Below are 20,868 nucleotides of genomic sequence, written 5' to 3'. Positions count from 1 at the left end.
GGACAATCCGAGTCGAATTATCAATTTATAATAGTAAAAAAACTATTATCTTGTGGCTAGCATCTTAACAATTCATTCTAGCAAAGGGCATACCCTGAAACAAAAACGTTTCCCCAAAAGTATAATGGAAAAGAAGGATGATCGTTAAAGTTGGTTTGACTCATGGTTTGTTTGATTTTTAATGACCGTATCTATATCTTAAAGCCATAAAATTTAAACCCTAATGGCAAGTTTGGTAAGTTGACCTTTTTAATTAACTGGTAGGTGCAAGTAAAAGGACATAAACTCACTAAAAAGGACCACATACATATGTAGTACGTATGTAGAAAGATTTAGTCACAGAGAAAAAGAAATTGCCGCATTTTACAATTGCCCGCAGAAACTAAAGAGCTGGCTTAGCCATCCATATATATGTATGTATATCCATTTTTCCGCCTTCCGCCCCTTCAAACTTTTTGGATGCAGATGCAGGCGACACTGCAAGTGTTCAAATGCAACGGCCCATGAAGCAACTACGACAACAAAATAGAGAAAAGCCAGTAGCAACAAATTCGACAGCAAACAGCGCGAAAAAAACCAACTGGCAGGAGATAGATAGATAGAAAGGGGGGAAAGGCAAAAAAAAAAAAAAACAGAAATACGAAATGCCAGGGCAACAAAGTTGCAAGTTGCTGCTCAGCATGCATATCCTACAAACATACATACTAACTACTATGTATCCTATACATAGTTAGTGTGTATGTATATACGTGTATCCATTTGGTATATATCTCTCTTTCGTTCTATGTATATATCCATGAGTCCGCACCTGCAAGAGACTGTCGAAGGAGGGGAGACTGTAAGTTTTTCAAGTGCCTTGCTGTTGAGTTTGAGTTTCGTTCTTTTTTTTGTTGCTTTACCCCCTTTTTGAGGCCAAGTTTAAACAACTGCAAGAAGTAAAAACTTTTTACTTAAAATTCGACAGGCAAAAAATAATAATAATAATATAGTGCTTAAGCATTGGACCTCGTCTCCTTTAGCAAGAAGTGCATTAAGTCCAAGACACACAGAATGGTAGATAACTTAAAAAAAAAAACAAACAAACAGATGGCCAATGGGACAAGAGTTAGACCGAAGCAGTTAAAATGTAATCCATAAAAAGATTATGCGAAATGTACTTAAATTTATTTTTGTAGTTTTATAAAATTGATTTATTATGCAAAGCGTAAGGGACCAGGATAGTAAACGTACCAACATAAATGTTTCAAATATTGCATTTTATTTGTTTTTTAATACTCAAACATTTCCTAATCTAAGACCTTCTTTAATTATTTCTGCCCAAAGAGTTTCCTAGTCTTGACAAAGAAATATATTAAAGTAATTTGTTTAGAAACCAAACTAAAAAGTAATATCAAAACTCTAAGTGAAAAGAAAGCCAAATCTAAGGATGCAAAGTGAGTTAAGTTCAAAACCTAAAATGGATACATAGACGAAGTAGTTCAAGAAGTATTCAACTTTTTATATGCCCAGTAGCTAAAACAATGTTTTCTAAGTCATTTTTTGCATCGAAAAACATTTGCGATCCTCAGGATATTTCAAAAGTTATTTATTAGTTTGGAAAAGCAAACTTGATAACAGCCTATTGCATACTTTAGGGGGCGACTTCTCTGTAGATCTACACAATTGGGATAATAAAAAGTGGCTATTTAAAAATTGGGAGATGTTAAAAGCCAACAGAAATTCCCGAAATATATATAAAAGTTGCATTATTTTCCCATAGTACACTTTGCGTCACATGGGTTTGTGACTTTTCTTTTCTTGGCTAAAACAACTGCAACGTTTAAATTATGCAAGTATGGTCTACACTAGAGCTCACACACACGTTGGCACACTGACACACACACACACGTACATACATATATAATATACACACGCACATGTGGCCAATCCCCCGCACTTTCATCAAAGCATCATTTGGAATTTTTGTAACCAAGTTTAATTTGCAATGGAAAGTTACATGAGAAAATTGTTGCATGCCACCTGCCATAAACTTTCCTCCTTTTTTTTGCTATATGAATGCAACATTTGCCGCATAAATGAAAGCAACAACCAAAGGAAAAGAATCTGCAATTCGCTTCCAGCGTAGTTTGCTCTCACATTTTCTGCATTTCGCATCCGCTCGAGTGGAAAACAAACATACAATAAATTATAAGCGCCCACACACTCGGAGAACGCCACACATGGCCACGCCCACACGTGGGTGTACTTGTTGTTGTTCTTGTTCATGTCATTACTATTGCAATTTGATGCTAGTGGAAATTAATGAGACGTGAAAAGGTGCTGGGGAAAAAGGTTTTCCTCAAGATACGCAGGCAGTTTAGCCTTCCTCTTAAAGCGGCCTCCTTGCCATCAGCCATCATTCGATTCAGCGAACTGAAAAATGTTCATTGCGCAAAAATTCCACATGGAAAATGGTGGAAAATTGCCTATGCCAATTGCAGCTATTTGGTAATAAGTTTGGGGAATTCACCTAAATGAAGGAAAAACTGCATGAAACTTGCAAACTCGGATAATAAGCAACTTTACATTTATTGACTCTTTGGGGAATAAAACTCAAAACGATTTGAAAGACTTTGATTAATTACAACTAAGTTTATACACATACAAGAAGAATCATATATGTATAAATAGATCTAGTACACTTTCGAATCAGCAGACTCAAGGTAATTCATGGAAACTCACTGAGATGAACAGGTTGTCTCTATAGCAGCTAAGCTAAAACTATTTGGAAGTTACTACGACATAAATTAGCAATTCAAGCCATTATTTGTTTGCATATAAGAAAACTTTATTCGTCAGGATCATTAAAACACTTCTCTTAAGTCGTGAAACTAGTCACCAATTTGGTTTATAATAAACTGATAATTTGTTGCTATTTTAACCTAACCGAAACGCTATCAGAAAAATGTATTAATGTATAACACAGCAGTCAGGTACATACATACATAGGTAATAAAACCAATAAATCCTTAGATTATTTGCAATAAATAAGTTCAAAATAAATGTGAGAACAAAACTTAGTAGAGGTAATTAATGCATTTTCAGAAAACGAATAGCTTTTCGCCGTTTTGCAGGTATCACAATCAAGTCGATATGTGTACATATATCAGACGATCAGCTTACAAGTTTAGAAAATGACATTGACAAACAGTAGAGGAGCTAATTAAGTTAAAAACAGTAAGAATTTTATTCGATTGAGAATAAAACTTCATCTTTGAGCAGCTCTTTATTCATGCTATTAAGTTTGTATGAGGAGAAGCGTCAAAATTTATATATTTAATGCCTGGAACTACCGTTTCTCCACACACGAAACACAATAAGAACTCATAAAGGACGACCGTAGGCCCATTCATATACATATATGTTTGTATGTATAAGTTGATGTATCAACATATTGTAGATACCTACATTTGGAGAAAAACTTTATGACTATAATAAAAGAATGAAATAACTTTTGTGTATAACCCAAAATCGAGATAGCAACTAAAAGCTAATCAACGTCAGTTAAATCACATTATTTCTCATTATCATAAGGCGACAGACACCACCAGCAACATCAGAGGCATCAGCAACAGCAACAGCAGCAACTTCAAATGCAATTAGCTGTGACAACGAAAAGTTTGGTGGCTTTAATTTCGACACGCCTCCAACCGCCTACTTCTCCTCCTTCTCCTCACACACTCGACTGCCTAATTAAGAACTTTTTCTCTGGGTCGACGATATGAGATAGTGGAGAGAATATGAGAGGGAAAAAGGAAAACGCAAATGACGAAAAAATATAGCATACATTCTGATATAATTTAGAGAGAAATAAAAAAAAAAAGAGAGAGTGAGGAAGGAGAAGAAAACTGTACTGCCGGCAGCATAAATGCTTTCAGCAACCATCAGAGTGTGACTTGTATGTCATGTCGTCAGAACAGGAAGCAAAACTGACAGCAGCAACAGCAGCCAAGCCAACAGCAGCATAACCAACAGCAACAGCAACAACAACAATCCGCTTTTGTGGTAACAGGACGGAAACTGCAGAGTCGATTATGTCATTCGAGTGGCGTCCCATAACCGTTTTAACCACAAACCCTTAGCATATTTGTTATATCGCACCATAATGCATGTCTTATCTGTCATATCGGTAGCAACATCATCAGCAGCAACAACAACATTTACATACATCATACATGCAACAACAGTTCTTGGCGCGTGTGTTTTTGGTTAACGGCTTGTTTGCTTTTGAGGCAAGCTATAATATTTTGGGATTCCTTCATTTTGGTTTAATTTAAAGCAGAGCAAACATCTTTCAGCACTTTGCAATCCTATTTATATTTTATAACTTTATTAACCATTCACGTTATTAAAAAATAAACCAAAAATTAATGCCATACAATTTGGCATTCAATTAAAAAGGTTTCGCAAAAAAAGGCCACAAATCGATATTGAATATTTAAGACCTTTCTAATCAGAAGCACCACCTGAAGAGGGTTAGAAGATTAAAAATGATAAAGAAATGGGAAGAGAAGGTGAAGAAAACATGCTAACATCATATATCCATTATCCTTATTGTCTAAGAGGGAATACATGTTCTCTCTTAATTTAATTTATTCTTCATTCAGTTCTAAATTATTACCTTAAAACTCAAGTGAAAAGTTTCAGTTTAAAAACTGCCTTAAAAACGCAAAAAAGTATGCTATATTTATTTATTTATTTATTTATTTGTACAATGTTAGCTTATAGATAAATCTATAGCTACAGGGGGGGACAGCCATAGCTGCTAAGGCCTTCGGCTGGTACATGTTTAGATATTCATTCTTTTAATATAATTCATTTAATTTTCTTAGTCTAGAATATATTATTTTGTATGCTAGCTTATCTTATAAGAGGTTCATAATATTGCTTAGATTGAGGTATTTTATAATTTCTTTTAGATTTTCAGGGGTTGGGTTGGATAGGAGTGCGATAAGGTTTTGGTTTGGGATATGGTTTCGAAAGCTTTGAAACACCGTGCATGTGTTCAAGATATGTTCTATATTCATAATAGAATTTGCTATATTTATTGCTCATGGTACTTTGGTTGTGAGTAAATCATAAGAGGAAGTTTAGTCGGGGAATCCCTTGTTGAAACTACTTAATAAACAACATTTTTTATAACTTGTAACTTAAAATGTATCTGTACTTGCAATGCAGTAAATTTTTACTTATGTTTTGCAAAAAGTCTTCATAAATTTATTAAAAGAAAATCCTTTGCATTTCTAGATCAGTCTCTGTAACAAATCATATTAATATTTGATTAAAAGACTTTACTCCAAGCCACTACAAGTTAATTTAAAATGCAGACCACAAATCCAATTGATATTAATAAGAATTTATGACCGCCAATCCCAATTGAAAGGACCCAGTATTGTTGACGCCATAAACGACAGATGACTCTGAAGGCCATTATGGATATTTGTCTTTGGCTGGCAAAAAAAAAAAAAAAAATATTTAAAGCCATAAATAAAGTAATACTCATGTCATTAAAGCCAGAAACCAAGTTGACATCATTATTTTTACTCAAAACAAATATCAATTAAATTTAAATAAAAATGCAATACGCATAAATTTACATCGAAAGTGCGGCGCTCTTTATCTCTCTATCTTTGGCTGTGTGTGTGTGTGTGTGTGTGTGTGTGTGTGTGTGAGGCATCGACATTTGGAAATAAAGATGCATGAAGTGCCAAATGAGGCGCAACCACTTATGGCTGCCACTGTTAGCCCGGCGTTGCGGCACTCAGTTCGCTTTCTGGCACACATCCTGTCACGCATTATGAGTTTATTATGTCCTCTTTGGCCTCGAATGCACTCGGTCCCGCCCCGTTTCCAGTTCTGGCTCAGAGACTACTTTTTCGCTTTTATGTTCAATATAAATGTGCATAATTTGTCAACTGGCGGCGACTACAACTGGTTGGCCACCAAAATGGTCTGGGTCGGGCATGTCGGGGCTGTGGGGGACTCGGTTAATGATAATTTGTTACCTAATTGAGCGAATTGCAGGCGTGGATGCGTTTAAATGGATTGCAAAGTAAGTGTCTGTATCTGGGACAAGATGAAAAGTAAAAAGAAAAAAACGTAAGCCGAACAGAGTAATTGAAATCATAAATTTACAAGTAATTGGAAGTTTACTAAGGGTATCCTCTTTCTTTATTGTACTTATGTTATGATGAAGTGTCGAGTAAAATATCGTAACAACAGTTAACCAATTCTCAATCGATATTTTAATGAAGTAATCTTAATCTTAATCTTAATCTTATTCGATGTAGAAGCTTCTTAATTTTGTAGAACACAGAATATTTTATTGCACCTCTTATTTTGACCTTTAGAAAGACTTTTGCTTGAAAGGACTTAAAAAATTAAAAGGAAGGGCAAACGGCCAAACAGCCCCAAAAATTGTAACTAAATCAAACACACGTATTAATGCCCATCATTCATATGTCTGTCTAGAACTAATCTGAAAGTATGTGACTTCTCATTGACTTTACCGCTACCAAGTTGTTGCCATCTTGGTGTTTAAGTTTCTCAAGGATATGCTCGGAAATGGCCCATCAATGTCAGCTCTGGGTGTGACCTTCAAGTGCCAACAAAATTGCTGCAACGAATTTAGCAAAACTTATCTTGTATGCAACAGTTCTAACGGTGAAAAGGTGTGTGTGTGTGTATGTGTGGGGTTTTTATTCGCATGCCTAATGCAAGGGTAAACACGCACAAACTGCCACGCCTCCTGCTCTCTAATCTCTAGCCAGAGGGAGGGCTACAGGAACGAGTATAGCATAACATTTTTGTAATTGCAGTACACAAGTTTTTTCGGTTTTGGCTTTGTTTTTGCTATTTGATGCCGTGATAAGTTCAAATGCAGCCTCGCCTGTGCATTGCATGCAACTGCCACACAATGCCACTCACACACACACACACACATAGCACCTTGTATAGACATTGGGATTAGAGAGAAGGGACTTAGAGGGTGGCTCAGTGGGCTGCCTGGGTGGATGGGTACATGGACGGTTGGGTGGGTGCTGTAAGACGCCAACGCGTCCTTGAGCGCACTTTTCTGCCACTTGCCTTCTATTTGTAAATTTTAACGAGCTTTGCCTTTACTTTACTGTTTTGTTGCCTTTACTGTTGTTGCCTTTGCTGTTTTGCTTACTGTTTGTGCAACTTGACGAGTGTCGAGGCACTTGTACAATATTTGCTGCACATTGCTCAAAAGACTTTCCAGTCAGCCATTTTCCATTTTCAAAAACAAAAAACAGTAGAAGAAAATGAATTTCCTTTGGCATTTCCTTGTCTTGCCGTACATATCCAAAAGAAGAGCAAAAAGGCTAGAAAATAAAAAAAAAGGATTCTTACTCGGTCTGTCTGCCTCCCAGTTTTGCTCGACTTTTTCTTCGTCTCCCTGTCTCTGTTTCTCTCTTTATATCTCTATAATATATGTAGGTATATATAACCATGTACAGCAATTTCCGCAGGAAGCGCGAAAAACTTTTTCCTAGGTATTTAAGTGGCCCAACTCCTTTCACTTTCTTTGGCAGTTATTTTGCCTTGTAACTTACTAGTAGCCGTTTTTTTTTCTTCTTCTACTTTCTCTAGCCAATACTTGACTCCCTTGACTTGCTCTGGCTCTGGTTTTCAGTCTACTCGGGAACACACACTACTTCCGTTTCCGGGACTTTAAGCAAAAAAAACTTGACTGAAAAACATTTGAAAATGTCTAGAAATATCAAATAAAGTCGTCTTCATCTCTCGTGAAGTAAAAAACGACTGTCAGATTGCAATGTATCTTCATATGTAATTTTATTATATTTTATTCACTCTTAATGAAGTAGAGTGAAAGCTGCGCTGCATACAGATTATAGAAACGTCACCTTTAGAGACATCTGTCAGGGATCTCTTTTGAAATCTGTTAACCACTCCAACGCAATTCTGGCGTATTTATGTATACGAATACATAACAAATCAAAAAGAGTCGTGACATGGCTCTGACGGAAACTGGGTCACAATTTCAATGCCAAGAGCCAACATATAGTTGCAGCATAAAAAATAGCTGATTCGATGATTTTAACAGGTAAAAAGGGATATATGTATGTATACTTCGCAGATACTTAATGACTTATATGGTCTTACCAACTATTAAATATGGATAAAAGCATTTCCTGAAAAATGTTAAACCATAATATAAATGCACTAAATTCTTTTGGTCATTTCGCTTAAACTGGCTAAGAGAAAAGCACGAGGTGACATGAACAATTTGCATGTTAAATTCATTTAAGCGAATTTGAATTTTTTGAGTTTGACAAAAAATTGAAGCCATCTCATTGAAATGGCGAGTGTCCTTCGTAATCCTGCATTCACCATATACTCTATATACTGTGAGTGAGGACGGCGCCCTATGACGACCTCAGCAGGCGGCCAAATGCCAATGCGTTTTGAACTTTCACTTTCATTCTACTTTCACATGCCACACACTCATAGACACACACACACACATACATTCTGATGGCATTTTCTGCATTTTCCCTGACACATATTTGCCAATGTATGCCTTGAAATTTCCCTCATTTTCTTTGTTAGCCCCTTTCACTTTACCTGAAATATTTTCCTTTAATTAAAATTGGCTTAAGGCTTGGATCCTGACTTGAGGGTTATTCTTCTTTCATTTCATTTTTGTTTTTCCTGTTTTAAGCTGTCGGACATGTTGTCGTTCATAAATCAGCTCGACCCACCAAAACAACAACCAGAACATAGCCAACAACAACAGCAACAAAAACATACACACCCACACGAAATACTTGCATAATTTGTTAGGCGCGACTTAGTCGCAGCCACTAAAAGCAATTCGTTGTTAAAGTATATACCAAATCATATATCAAGCCCCAAAGGTCTACATTGCCAGGTAGAAAGACATATGCAAATCACTATTGGAGCATGTGTTACATCTACACTCTGAGGCACTTGAATAGGACACTCTATGTTGTACTCCATATATAAGCAAACAGTCGTTTTGAGGAGGAGTTATCTAACTGACCTACCCTTTTCTTAGAATGTGGAGATAAATTTAAGTTCATTTTCTTTCTTTGTGGCAAATGTTGTATAATTATATTAAGTATCTTGACAGTTCACCTAAAAGCCAATACCTAGTGATAGTAGTGAAGAAAAATGGCATCCTCCTTTAACTCATTGTCTTTTCAATCAAAAACAAATAATACAACATAAAAATTTAAAGCCTACAAAGTTAAATTAGAAATATTTAAGTTCATTATTAAGTATATGGACATGGAAGAAGACCTCAGACCGAAATGGGGTCAGGGCTGCAGTCGGTGTAAGTTGAGAATTGTTAATTAATCACTCTGCTAAGCTAAACTTGCACTTTTGCCCTGTCCTTTTTCTGCACTAAATAAAGTTTGTCTTTTGCCGCAGCGTGTTGTTTGCTCAATAATGGGATTTTTGTCCTTAATCTGCGTTTATACCAATCGGGTGTCATTATCAATGGTGATAACTGTGATCGTTGTACCGATAAATCGTACAGCCGTTAATGAAACGGATGACAGAGTGGATGCTTGTCCTATGGAACTTGAACCTAGTGAGGTCGTAAAGGTAAGCACTAGACCAAGCAGACTAATGAGATTCATTTAATTCCACTCGTATCTGGCATCTCTTATAGAATGATGATTTATATGACTGGGACGAGCAGACACAATCAAATATTTTGGGCGTCTTCTATGGCGGTTACATTGTATCCCATTTACCTGGTGGTATTCTAGCTGATAAATATGGAGCTAAATGGGTACTTGGCATATGCACTTTAGTTTCCGGAATTAGCACAATTTTCTCACATATTGCCATTGTAGCCGGTGGCATTTGGTGTCTCATGGTGATTCGTGTTTTAATGGGCTTGGCACAAGGACCCATATTTCCTGCCCTCAGCGTTTTGTTAGCCTCATGGGTACCAAAACGCGAGCGTGGAACATTGGGTACTTTGTGCTATAGCGGGAGCACTTTAGGCATTATATTGTCCAATTCATGTTCTGGTCTGCTACTTTCCAGCTTCCCATGGCCAGTGACATTCTATGTGTTTGGCGGTGCGTCAGTGATTTGGTTTATCATATTTGTAAGTTCAATTTACCTCAAGTTTTACAAAAGCAGCGTTTTTGAAACAATATTTTTGTAGAGTTTCCTTTGCACTAGCTCACCAATGACACATCCCTGCATTAAGCCTAAGGAAATGACCTACCTGATGCAATCAATTGGACAGACAACAAAAGATAAGCCGCCCATACCCTGGAAATCCATGCTGCTAAGTATGGCTATGCTCGGCGTGATAATCAGTCAACTTGGTCACGATTGGGGATATTTTGTAATGGTCACTTTCTTGCCCAAATATATGTCAGATGTTTTAGGTGTTTCAACCAAATCGAATGGCTTATACACCTCTCTTCCCTATTTAGCCATGTGGTTGGCTAGCCTCGCGAGTGGACCACTAGCGGACTGGTTAATTCGAACAGGAAAATTATCAATTACCACTGAACGCAAATTATTTACCTTTCTGTGTGAGCTATTTTGTACTTTTCTTGGAGTCAATTTTTATTTTAACTTTCTTTTTTTAAGCTGCCCTTCTCCCAGGTTTGTTTTTAGTAATTGCCTCCTATGCCGGCTGCAATAAAACTGCAGTGGTAACACTTTTCACTATCTCAATGCTGTTCATGGGCCCTTACTATGCTGGTCAAAAATTGACTCCTATGGACATGAGTCCGAGCTATGCCGGCACCATTATGGCCCTAACGAATGGCGGTGGTGCCATAGCCGGTCTCGCTTCATCGCCCATTGTTGGAGCTCTTACACCCAATGTAAGTGAAACAGAAGCGATTTCAATATCATTTTATATTTTATAGCATTTTAGGCCGCACTTCGTGAATGGCATGTGGTATTCATTACATGCCTGGTTATATTGGTTATCTCGGCTTTAATATTTTGGTGGCTTGGCAGTGGTGAAGTGCAGCCATATGATCCCTTGTACAAGGCCCCAGGCGATAATGAAGAGGAAAAGAAAAAATAGACATTAAACTTCCAAAATGCTTTGGTTATAAATACCTATATTATAAGCTTTTTTCAAGTGCCAAATTAAAATTCTCTTTTAAAGGCAACTTGAAATTTATACAACCATTTTCGTTTTTGATATTTGTTATTTGAAAAGTGCTGTTTTTTAAGTTGTCATTCTTAACAAAAGCCTCATCAAAAGTGCTGCAAAAAAATGAACTCATTTGGTTTAGCTACTTAACAGGAAAATTGTTCTAGACTTAATGAACATAGGACTAAAAAACACTAAAATCAGACTTAGAATGTCTGCGTAAACCGTAAGACGTTCAACTCTTTTCTTTTCTGTCCTCCAATTGGCAGCATGTTAAACTGCCAATGGATTTTTTAAATTTCTTGAATCGAATAATTCAAATTGGCATCCCGCAAAGACTGACAATTCGAATCGAATCCTGTGAGATAGAAACAGAATTTGTAAAACGGCATAAATCAATAAACAGAATGGTCAATTCCAATGTTTAATGGTGATGGATGGGAATCTTTATTCCAACACACAGTTGGACTAATTGGTCGTGAAAACGGCTTATTTGTTAATCTTTTATGTTGTTTAAAGCTAATTAGGTTATAGTTTGGAGTGTACCTTAAAACAGCAAGTTTAATGCAATTCAAATTGACGAAATTTCATCTCTTCGTAATGTTCTAAACTTAATTAACTAATACAAATATATATATGTATTTGATTTTTCTACATCTCTGACTTTAAGTATTTCTCTCATCCTAGTCTCTTTTACTGTGTTATTCATTTTCATTCAGTTGTCCTTTCCATGTTAGATGCCTTTTCTTTCTTTGCCTTGTGTTCATTAGGCATGTTTCGACCGCCTACTGACAATGTCCTTAACTTGAATTCGGCCATGATTTGCCCATATATATCAGTCAACCATCAGACAGCAGGAGGCATCCCAAAAGAAAGAGGAGAAGACCTAACAAATGACATTTAACGTAACTTTTAAGTGATCCAAATGCCAGGGAATCGGAGACATGACTTAATGATGGCAAATTTTTTTTTTTTTTTTTGTCTAGAATGAAAAGCGGAAAAACTTTGCATAGTTCGCTTTCAACCTCTCTTTTTATCCATTCCTTAGTGGAAAACATTTATCATGGACTTTTGCTGGTCTTTACTAACCATTTTGGTAGTTTTTCTTATTTTGATGTAAGACCCATGCAATCCAATTTCTTTTTATTTCTACACCTTTAAAAAATATATATTCCTGTTAAGTTTTTCAAAAATACAATTCGAATAGGTTTTAGAAGCTTTTGCATGGGAATTTTAGAAAAAATCGTTTTCCTAACTTATGATTTAAGCCTTATAATCCTTTCTAAGTCAATAAGGAGTCTCTTCAAAAGCGATTTAGAGCTATGTATATTCAAGAAATACAACAAAAAATTACGTCCATGAGTCAAAAATCATTAATTTTTTCATCAATGTCCACTCCATAAATAAATTCATTGATTGATTATTTCAAGTGAAGCGTTTGCCCCCTCTGTAAATTATGTAGATTTAAGTAAATATTTAATAATAAATAATTGGTTAGTTATTCATAGACATTCATATTTTTAGACTTATATAATTAAATATTTAAATGAAATTTAAAATATGATTAAATTCTCTTGAATTCCCATTCTCAGTTACGTGACTTAAAGTCGTTTTGATTGTCTAAATGACTATGCTGCCATCGATTTTAAGTTAAAACCCCTTTTTTTGAAGAGTCATTTTTGTTAGCCGTAAATCGATTTTTTTCCATGGGTGTGTTGGCGTCAAAAAACGTACAAAAAACTCCGGTGAAAGACGTAGGCAAAAGAAGGTGAGCGTGACCGAGCAAATTACTTAATTAACGCACTGCCATTTAAACCAGCCAACCAAAGGACGGCTGACACGTCTTTTCTGCAAAAAAAAAAAAAAACCGAGCCGAACTACTCTAGACCTCGACCTTGTTGACCTCTTGACCCAAGAGACACAGCCACAACAAAAAGAAACGACAGAACGAAATCAGCCTCAAATCAATAGAGCTGAGGTTACTATTTTAATCAGGCAACTGTCAACAGCAGAAGGGTGACACGAGGATCTCCCATTCCTTCGCCTCACTGTGGCCACTTGAATTGACTGACAAATCGACAGGCAGCTCCATTAGCGTCATCAAATATGCAGACATTGCCAATTAGATGGATTTTTTATGTACCCCCAAAATACATATTTGGTAAGAAGCAAAAACAAAACAAAAAAAAAAAAAACTGTCAACATGTCTCGCACATGTGTGTTGTGCCAGCTAGAAAATTTTCTGACAAGTAAAAAACAAAAGTTGTTGTTGTTGTGCCTCGTTTTTTTTTTTTAGTCATAATCTTGATCTATTTTTCATGTACCCAACAGGCGACGAGCACACAGGAGCCTGAGCTGAGCTCTTTGGCTTATTATTTATTGGTTTCTAGATAAGCCAAATTGCCAAAGAGAACGTCTTGCTCCCCATCCATTTATCGCTTTGCTTCTTTACGACTTTATAATGACAGAAAGAAAAAGAAACACACAGAGACAGCAGCAGCAGCAAAATGTATAAGTTTGAAATGTTATTTTGCTGTTGCTGTTGTTGTTGTTTTTTGTGACTCCTTGGAGTGCAATAAAACAATTACCTAACACATTTGCCAGGAGAACATTCCATCTGCTTTATTGACAAAGGGCAAACACAAATCCGAGTGACTTGTTTGCCATTGTCGTTGTTGTCTGTCAACATGTTGAGCAAAATTTTGCTTTTTAGCATTAAATATTGATACTTGTTAAATATGCCAGATATATATCAAATACATACTATATCCCACCCTCAAAGCCCACAGTGCGCATGATGCATATAACGCATACGCCATGTTGAACAAGCTAAAACTTATTATTAGAAAATTATTGTGAATGAATTGTAAATGTTGAATCGGACACTGTTTTCTTTTCAATTTATACAATGGAGCATACGTGTGAGCATCTAAATATTAATATTATTAAATTATTAGTTGTGTACAATCTAATTTATTAATCTAATTGATAATATATACATAGTATATAAATGAAATAATAATATACAATGAACAATACAATGCGTATCTCAATGGATTGTTTCAATAAGATGTTGAGTCGGATTAGGATTAAATCAAATAGAACTGATGTATTGAAACTCTACCAAAAAAAAACTACAATATCATATAAAATGACAAAGTTCTTGTATTGAAATTAAAACCTCTAATAATGATTCTAGATAGTATCTAAAGAGTTGTTTAAGTATAATAATTAAATGATAGTCTTTGCCTAGAAGACTTCTTATCTTGTTCTAAACATTAAGTTTACAAAATCTGCTGAAACTATTGTGCTACAGGTATACCAATAGCCAATATAGTATGAACTAATCATATTTTAGATTTTAGTTTCGTTTTCAGTCAAAATTGTAACACTCATTTGAGATACGCTTGCAATTGCTGGGACGTCTGCTAACCAAATCGATGGTTAATATGATTATAGTTCTTGGAAAATTATATACCAATGAGGAGGAAAGCTTAACTAACTTTAACTGAAAATCAATATATACTCGTTTATACTTTCTGTCTACTTTTATACATACATGTTGTATATTGTGTGTTTGTTTGTTTGTATTACTCACATTAGGTCCGCATTAGTTTCATAGATTGCGCCATTTGCTGTATGAGTGTTTCGGTTCGACCATAAACACGGAGGCCATTTTCCTTCAATTTTTTAATTTTCCATTTTCACTCGGATATATCTGTGGTTGGTAGGTAATTATTATCATTGTTGAAAGCTTTTCAACTTGGACTGTTGGGACCTGTCATCCACACACGCAAATTGAAAATAATCCTTAAACCAAAAAAAATTTCACTTTGCACACACACACACATACTACACCAGACATCGGTTGGCGTTTTCATTTTCCACATACATATATTATTTATCTCTGTAGTAGATTTAAATTAACTTTTCTTTTTAGATATATTCGATTTCATTAATAGACACGGGCACATGCACTGGAAATATCTAGACACACAACATTTATTTCATCATTCTGATGGACATCAAGCTCTGACACCTGCAATGAAACCAAAAAAATTAAGAAGAAATTAGTTTCAATCGGAAAACAAACATCAGTTCAATGTTTATTTTGAAGTCTAATTATACCTGTGCACCGTCACAACGTGACCTTGCCGAAACTAATATAAAAAGGTAATTTTTACGTATACCCCTTCTCCACCTTTCCCTTTCTTTTCTATTTCTCCTCTCACTTCCCGAACAATGTAATTTGTTGTAAATGCATGCGTAAGCGTTGCTAACCCTAAATGGCAGGGGAGAGTGGAAAAAAAGGAACCAAACGCCCACTAAACAATTTGATTGCACAATGGCTAGACAATAGCACCAACGACAACAACAACAATAACACTGACAAAAGCCACAACAACAACGATTACAACAAACTGAACAAAAAACAACAAATTGACAGGATTATTCATTCAGTATTGTGAGACCCACGAAAAGGTAATAAAAGGGTTTTGCGCTATACATAGAAAGGCGATTTCATATCCTATCTATGTACATGTGTAAGGCGAGAACAATGCACAGTGACAAATAATACGTGGGAAAGTAAGTAAAATTAGAAAAAATCACTTCAAAAGAGAATACAATAACGAAAAAACCTAATAAATCAAAGTTAACTTGTCATGTGATTTCATTTAAAACAGAAAAATACATATATAAAGTTTGAAATTCCTCAGACTTGAGGTCAAGACAAACTTGAGGACAGACAAAAGACGTATAAATATCTTCTTTATATACATATTTGTTTTCTATTGTTTTAATTAAAAACACGAAACAAATTACAAAACTAAACTTTGTCCCTTTTTAAACTCGAATAAATTTGTATGTAGGTTTATTTCAATTTAAGATTTAGTGCATATAAAGTTAAACAGAAAAGTAATTTAACTTTTAATAAAATTGTGGCAAACTAACTAAGTTTTTCATTTCAATTTATGTTAGGGCACTTTATTTTTTAAAACACACGAAAACTTTGCCTCTAATATGTTAACAATTGAGATAACTCCTCTGAGTCCCAATGATCCCAATGAGTTTAGGCTTTAAGAATTTTATGGATTAGCTTCTCGCTAAATCACGCTGGATCTCATGTCTGGACCTTAGAGGCATCTTATTGTCAATATGAAGAAGTAATAAGAATTCCAATTGAGATACTGCTAGTGATCTTGGGATCTTAAGATCACAATTTTTTAACCTTGAAACTTTAAGAAGTTTTAATTTTTTGCTCCCAAAGAAATGCTTTAAAGAAACTCTTTGGGTTTCTTGAATTTCATATGTAAGTAGTAACTGAAATAGGTTTTGGTAGGCACCAACTAATTAATCGTAATTCATATTTTTTCCATTTTAAATTTAAAGTTTCTTATTTATTTTACTTTCAGATAAGTTTTTGATCATATTTTTTTAGCTATTGTTTAATATATTTTTAGTAGCAGCTAGGGCTTAAGCTTAAAAAAACTAACAATGAAATTAAAAACGAATTGTTTTTTTAACCTTTATTTATTCAATTTCATTTGAATTCAAAGAAATGTTTTTGTGCAGAACAACAGAATTTTGGCAAACATTTTTCCATGTGGGTTTTTCATTTGATTATTGATTCAAGAACTAAAAAAAATAAGAAATTGAATTCATCAAACTAACAATGTTCAGGCTTAAAGTTCTAAAGTTGTTTTAAGCCTCGTCCCCACATCACAAAAAAAAAAAGGACCAGACCATACCATATCCAGACACAGTGCCCCCCGCACATTGGGGTAGGCAATTTCGTCCTTTTTTTTTTGGAGGGACCAGATGTCGGCCATCGACCAACGACTGGGCCTTGTGGTTATATACATTTATTTATATGTATATGTGTATGTGTGAGGGTATGAATGAGTGTGGGTCAGAATGTGAGAGGGTGGTATTTAATGCACGTTTTTCACATATTCAATGAATTTATTGTGAATTTTGTTCTCCTTTTGTTGGATTTATAGCATATGCACGCAAATAGGAGTCGGGTCGAAGGGTAGGACTTATATAAGAAGGTGCATAAATGTAGATTAGACATGTCGTACAAACATAAAAGGGCACAAAAAATAATAAAAAGAGGATTTTAAAACATAAACTTTATGCCAACCGATGGGAAAATGCGTATTTTGACAACCAGTCATAAAGTTCGATAATATACTGCACATATAAATTTCATGCTACATAACATTTTCCCTATTGCATTTATGATCCACCTCCTTAAAAGGGTATCAAAGTATAACGACTGAAAATCAGGATTTCAGTATTTATGAAAACGAAAATTTAAAAATTATACCTAACCAAGCCATGATCCTTGCTAGAATATGTCTATATAATCACAGTGTTCATTCGATTACATTCGTTGATAACATATGAGTACTACAAATAATCATAGTATTATATGGACATTTTTGCATGATTCTGATATCTCGATTAATGCATTATTTCCTTGAGGTTTCCAAAGTTCAAAGAATTTACGAATTTGTATTGAATTGAGTTCTTATTTCATATCTAAAACCTAATCGATTTCTATTTTGAGCAACTATATTTTGGCCCAACTGCAAAAACAAATTATTTCTAAGAATTGGTATTGGTTTTTGTAAATTAATAATTGAGCCACAAAGAAAACGCTTTGCCTGAGGGAAAAACAAACAAAAGTTTTAAACACAAAAGAGCCAATATTAAAATATTCATAAGAAATATTTAAAAATTTGCGGCTCTTTGGATTAATTAATTTCTTGGCAGTAAACGAATTTACATGCCAAATAATTTATAGCCCTGCGGCTATAATTTTTATAAAACGGTGGACAAAAAATAAACGAAAAACCCAAAAATAAAAATGAAGCACACACACACACACACACATGTACACACCCACATACACGGGCAGCAACAACAAGTAGAAAAAATGAAAAGAAATTTAGGTCAGCAATGTGAATTGAAAAGCACAATAAAAACATATATCTACATACATACACACACTTAAACATACACATACATGTATGTGCATATGTAGTTGTTTGTATTTGGCGGTTTGTCGCACTGTAAAATCAATTTTCATTAAATGTGCCACGCGTCGTATGAGTAATCAGCAAACCAAGTCCAAAACAAACAGCCAAAAGGAAACCCATATGGATATACATACATAAGTAATTTTTTGTTTGACGGCGCTAACATTATTACATTATGCCATAAATCAATTTAATGCTAATTTCATAAATAAAAACAAAGTGCCATAATCAATAAGGACCGAAATATATACACATAGACAGACATACACCATTTAATTGAATCATATACAATGGATTAGGGGAAAAAGGGTTCAAAAGGTTTAGTTTTTTTTCTTAACTTAAACTCTAGAGAATTGCTTAATATATAATAAAATTGCACAACATTTAAGAAATTTAAGTTGAAGCTGGCTACATATTCTTTTTTTTTTTTTGACTGTGCTTCAGTCTTCCCAAAAATAAACGTTGCACCAAAGAACAAAACTACTAATATCTTGCCAACTTGAAAACAATAATTTGTAGGCGACTTTGCATGTGACAAACTTTAATATTTATTATTAGAATTCAAGTTCATTTTTTATTTGCTTTATGTACAGGACTTTCTTCAAGGTGTAGCGGAAATCAGCCAATATTCTAATATCCCATCTTCATTATTAGAAAAAGCCTTCAACTCATATATACCCCCAAGTCTCTCCGGTTAACTCTCACTTCACAGAAAATATTTAAATGACTTTTAGAAAATCTACACACATCTACACTATGCAAGGACTTGTCGCTCTCAAAGCAAATTCACATTCCCGTAAAGAAGAATATGGGTTCTAGACAAACAAACTGATCATAGTGCGCCCCCTTAAGTAAACGGTGAAGAAATATCAAACTTTTGGCAAAAAACTGTTTGTTAATCAACATGCAACTGTTTTAAATGCCAGTCAACTAATTACAAATTCTGCCATAGAGTCTAATCACATCAAACATGCAAAGTGTCTAAAAGTAGGCAACAATATTTTTACCTTCTTCAGATGTTTGTTTATTTCGTTAAAGTTTCTTTATTTGTACATGTATATTTCGGGGTTTTATTTGTTTTTTTTTTAAATCATTATCATAATGATGATCAAATAGCAACAGCAAAAACCATTCCATAAACATAAAAGTAAAGTACCAATTCAAACTCAAAGGAGAACGCCAAAAAGCAAAATCTAACAATCAACAGAAACTCATTGGCAATTGAATGCCAGCGGTCAAGAAGAAGAAGGATGAAGAGGAAGAGGAGATGGAGCCGACTACATGTAGTCTCAATATAACAATATTCTCAAGGACACTTCAACAATGAGACGAATGTCTATAAAAAGATGTCAGCGATATTCAGATGATTGTCTATTTTATCTTGAAATTCAAATTGAAAAGTTTTCCAAATGACTTGCTTGACATATTTTAAGCAGAATGGTCTTATTAGTCCATTTATTAAAGTTTTTCTAAGGCACTAACAAAATTGGCCCATGAATTTTGTTTCTAGAATGGACAGTTTTTTAAATGGCTTACGAGTAAATGATATTCATATTCAACATGTATTCACATATGCTCGTGGCCATATAAACCATTCCATACATTTTTGAGTTATGTTGTTATACTTCAGAGAAAGCCATTCACACCAAAGAACTTTGAATAATCGAAAGACTACAGCAATTATAATACACAGAACAACCAAATCTCACTTTAAGGTTGCTGATCCTTAATCTGCCCTCAGTTTCTTCATATTGAGATTTGATGAATAAGTAACTGACATGAAAATCTTCATGCCGATTCGCATTATGTTTTGGGTCGAAGACAGGACAGATAGCCCTATCTGAGGAATTTTTTGCCCCTAATCTGAAATTTTTCCTTGTCGAAAGTACAACTTTTCGTTAAAAAATATTTTAACTGGCTAACAAGTTAATTCAAATTGTTCATCTTTGCTTTAAAACTAATTAAGCAGACTGATAAAAATGTACTTTAAGACTCTTAAGTTCTTTAACTCTTGTTCACTTTAAAGTTTAAAGTGAATTTCTAATTCAAGTGGTAGATTAGTTAAGTTTCTAGGGAAATAAACTGACTTAAGTTTTTTTGTTTAAGCTTTACTTCAAATGAAGATGGACTAAAAGAAGTTTTAAAACGCATTCCTAGTCTAGATTTTAAATTAATCTAATAAATCAAATGATGAAAATTTCATTATTGCCAAATTGGTAGTTAAAGAAGATCAATAAAAATTGTTTATTGAAATTCGTAAAAAAAAAAATGTAAATTTTGTTGATTTTGTTTTCAATGTAGACAAAAACAAAAAGGGAAAATAAATGCCCCTGCACGTATTTCTTTTATGCCACATAAAATGCTATAATTGTTGTTGCTTTTGATCTCTCTTGATGGCTTTATCGAATAGCATTAAAAACTTGAAGATGCTCATGGGACAAGTAACTTTAAATTGAAATCTCAATGTGAAATATTACACATACGCCGCATGTTACCGAAGCCGCGCCGTAGGGCAAGTTTTAACTTTCACTTTTTCACTTCATTTCACGCACAAATTGTTTGGCGCTTCTCTCGTTGAGGCTGGCTATTTAGATTTCCCTTAGTTTTCCTCTTTTTGTCTGTTTTAAACGGGTT

The 20,868-nt window shown here is 34.6% G+C and overlaps 2 protein-coding genes across 4 annotated transcripts in view; one reads left to right on the top strand and one right to left on the bottom strand.

The window, feature by feature from the left end:
- The window catches only part of Tehao (tehao), a 35,246-nt gene that overhangs the window by 9,866 nt on the left and 4,512 nt on the right, over positions 1-20,868 (bottom strand). Inside the window, exons 2-3 of one of the 2 annotated variants that reach the window (XR_011033187.1) lie at positions 14,787-15,227; positions 6,019-6,105 (exon numbers count right to left, since the gene is read on the bottom strand). The gene's annotated coding sequence lies outside the window, so the exon portion shown is untranslated. Of the gene's footprint in view, positions 1-6,018; positions 6,106-14,786; positions 15,228-20,868 lie in introns of those variants that run through there. The other variant, XR_011033188.1, reaches the window with a different exon arrangement.
- On the top strand, positions 9,272-11,214 carry LOC137581245 (putative inorganic phosphate cotransporter). 2 transcript variants are annotated; one of them, XM_068295442.1, is made up of 6 exons: positions 9,272-9,382; positions 9,464-9,657; positions 9,725-10,171; positions 10,232-10,610; positions 10,669-10,907; positions 10,961-11,214. In XM_068295442.1, the coding sequence occupies exons 1-6, from the start codon at positions 9,331-9,333 to the stop codon at positions 11,114-11,116; spliced, it is 1,467 nt and encodes a 488-aa protein (XP_068151543.1). In that variant the 5' UTR covers positions 9,272-9,330; the 3' UTR covers positions 11,117-11,214. The 2 variants fall into 2 exon arrangements, with proteins under 2 accessions (XP_068151543.1, XP_068151544.1); XM_068295443.1 differs by lacking the exons at positions 9,272-9,382; positions 9,464-9,657 and having other exon boundaries at positions 9,796-9,847; positions 10,108-10,171; positions 10,961-11,211.

Source organism: Drosophila tropicalis, unplaced genomic scaffold, assembly GCF_018151085.1.
Source record: "Drosophila tropicalis isolate 14030-0801.00 unplaced genomic scaffold, ASM1815108v1 contig_845, whole genome shotgun sequence".
NCBI classification, from domain to species: domain Eukaryota; kingdom Metazoa; phylum Arthropoda; class Insecta; order Diptera; family Drosophilidae; genus Drosophila; species Drosophila tropicalis.
This window is presented reverse-complemented; position numbering and strand designations above follow the sequence as displayed.

What these genes read in the sequence shown, in the direction of transcription:
- LOC137581245 (XM_068295442.1), top strand. Translation starts at nt 9,331, where the DNA reads ATGGACATGGAAGAAGACCTCAGACCGAAATGGGGTCAGGGCTGCAGT. An exon ending in TGATTTGGTTTATCATATTT is followed by an intron (nt 10,172 to 10,231) that starts GTAAGTTCAATT and finishes ATATTTTTGTAG; the next exon opens with AGTTTCCTTTGCACTAGCTC. An exon ending in CAAATTATTTACCTTTCTGT is followed by an intron (nt 10,611 to 10,668) that starts GTGAGCTATTTT and finishes TCTTTTTTTAAG; the next exon opens with CTGCCCTTCTCCCAGGTTTG.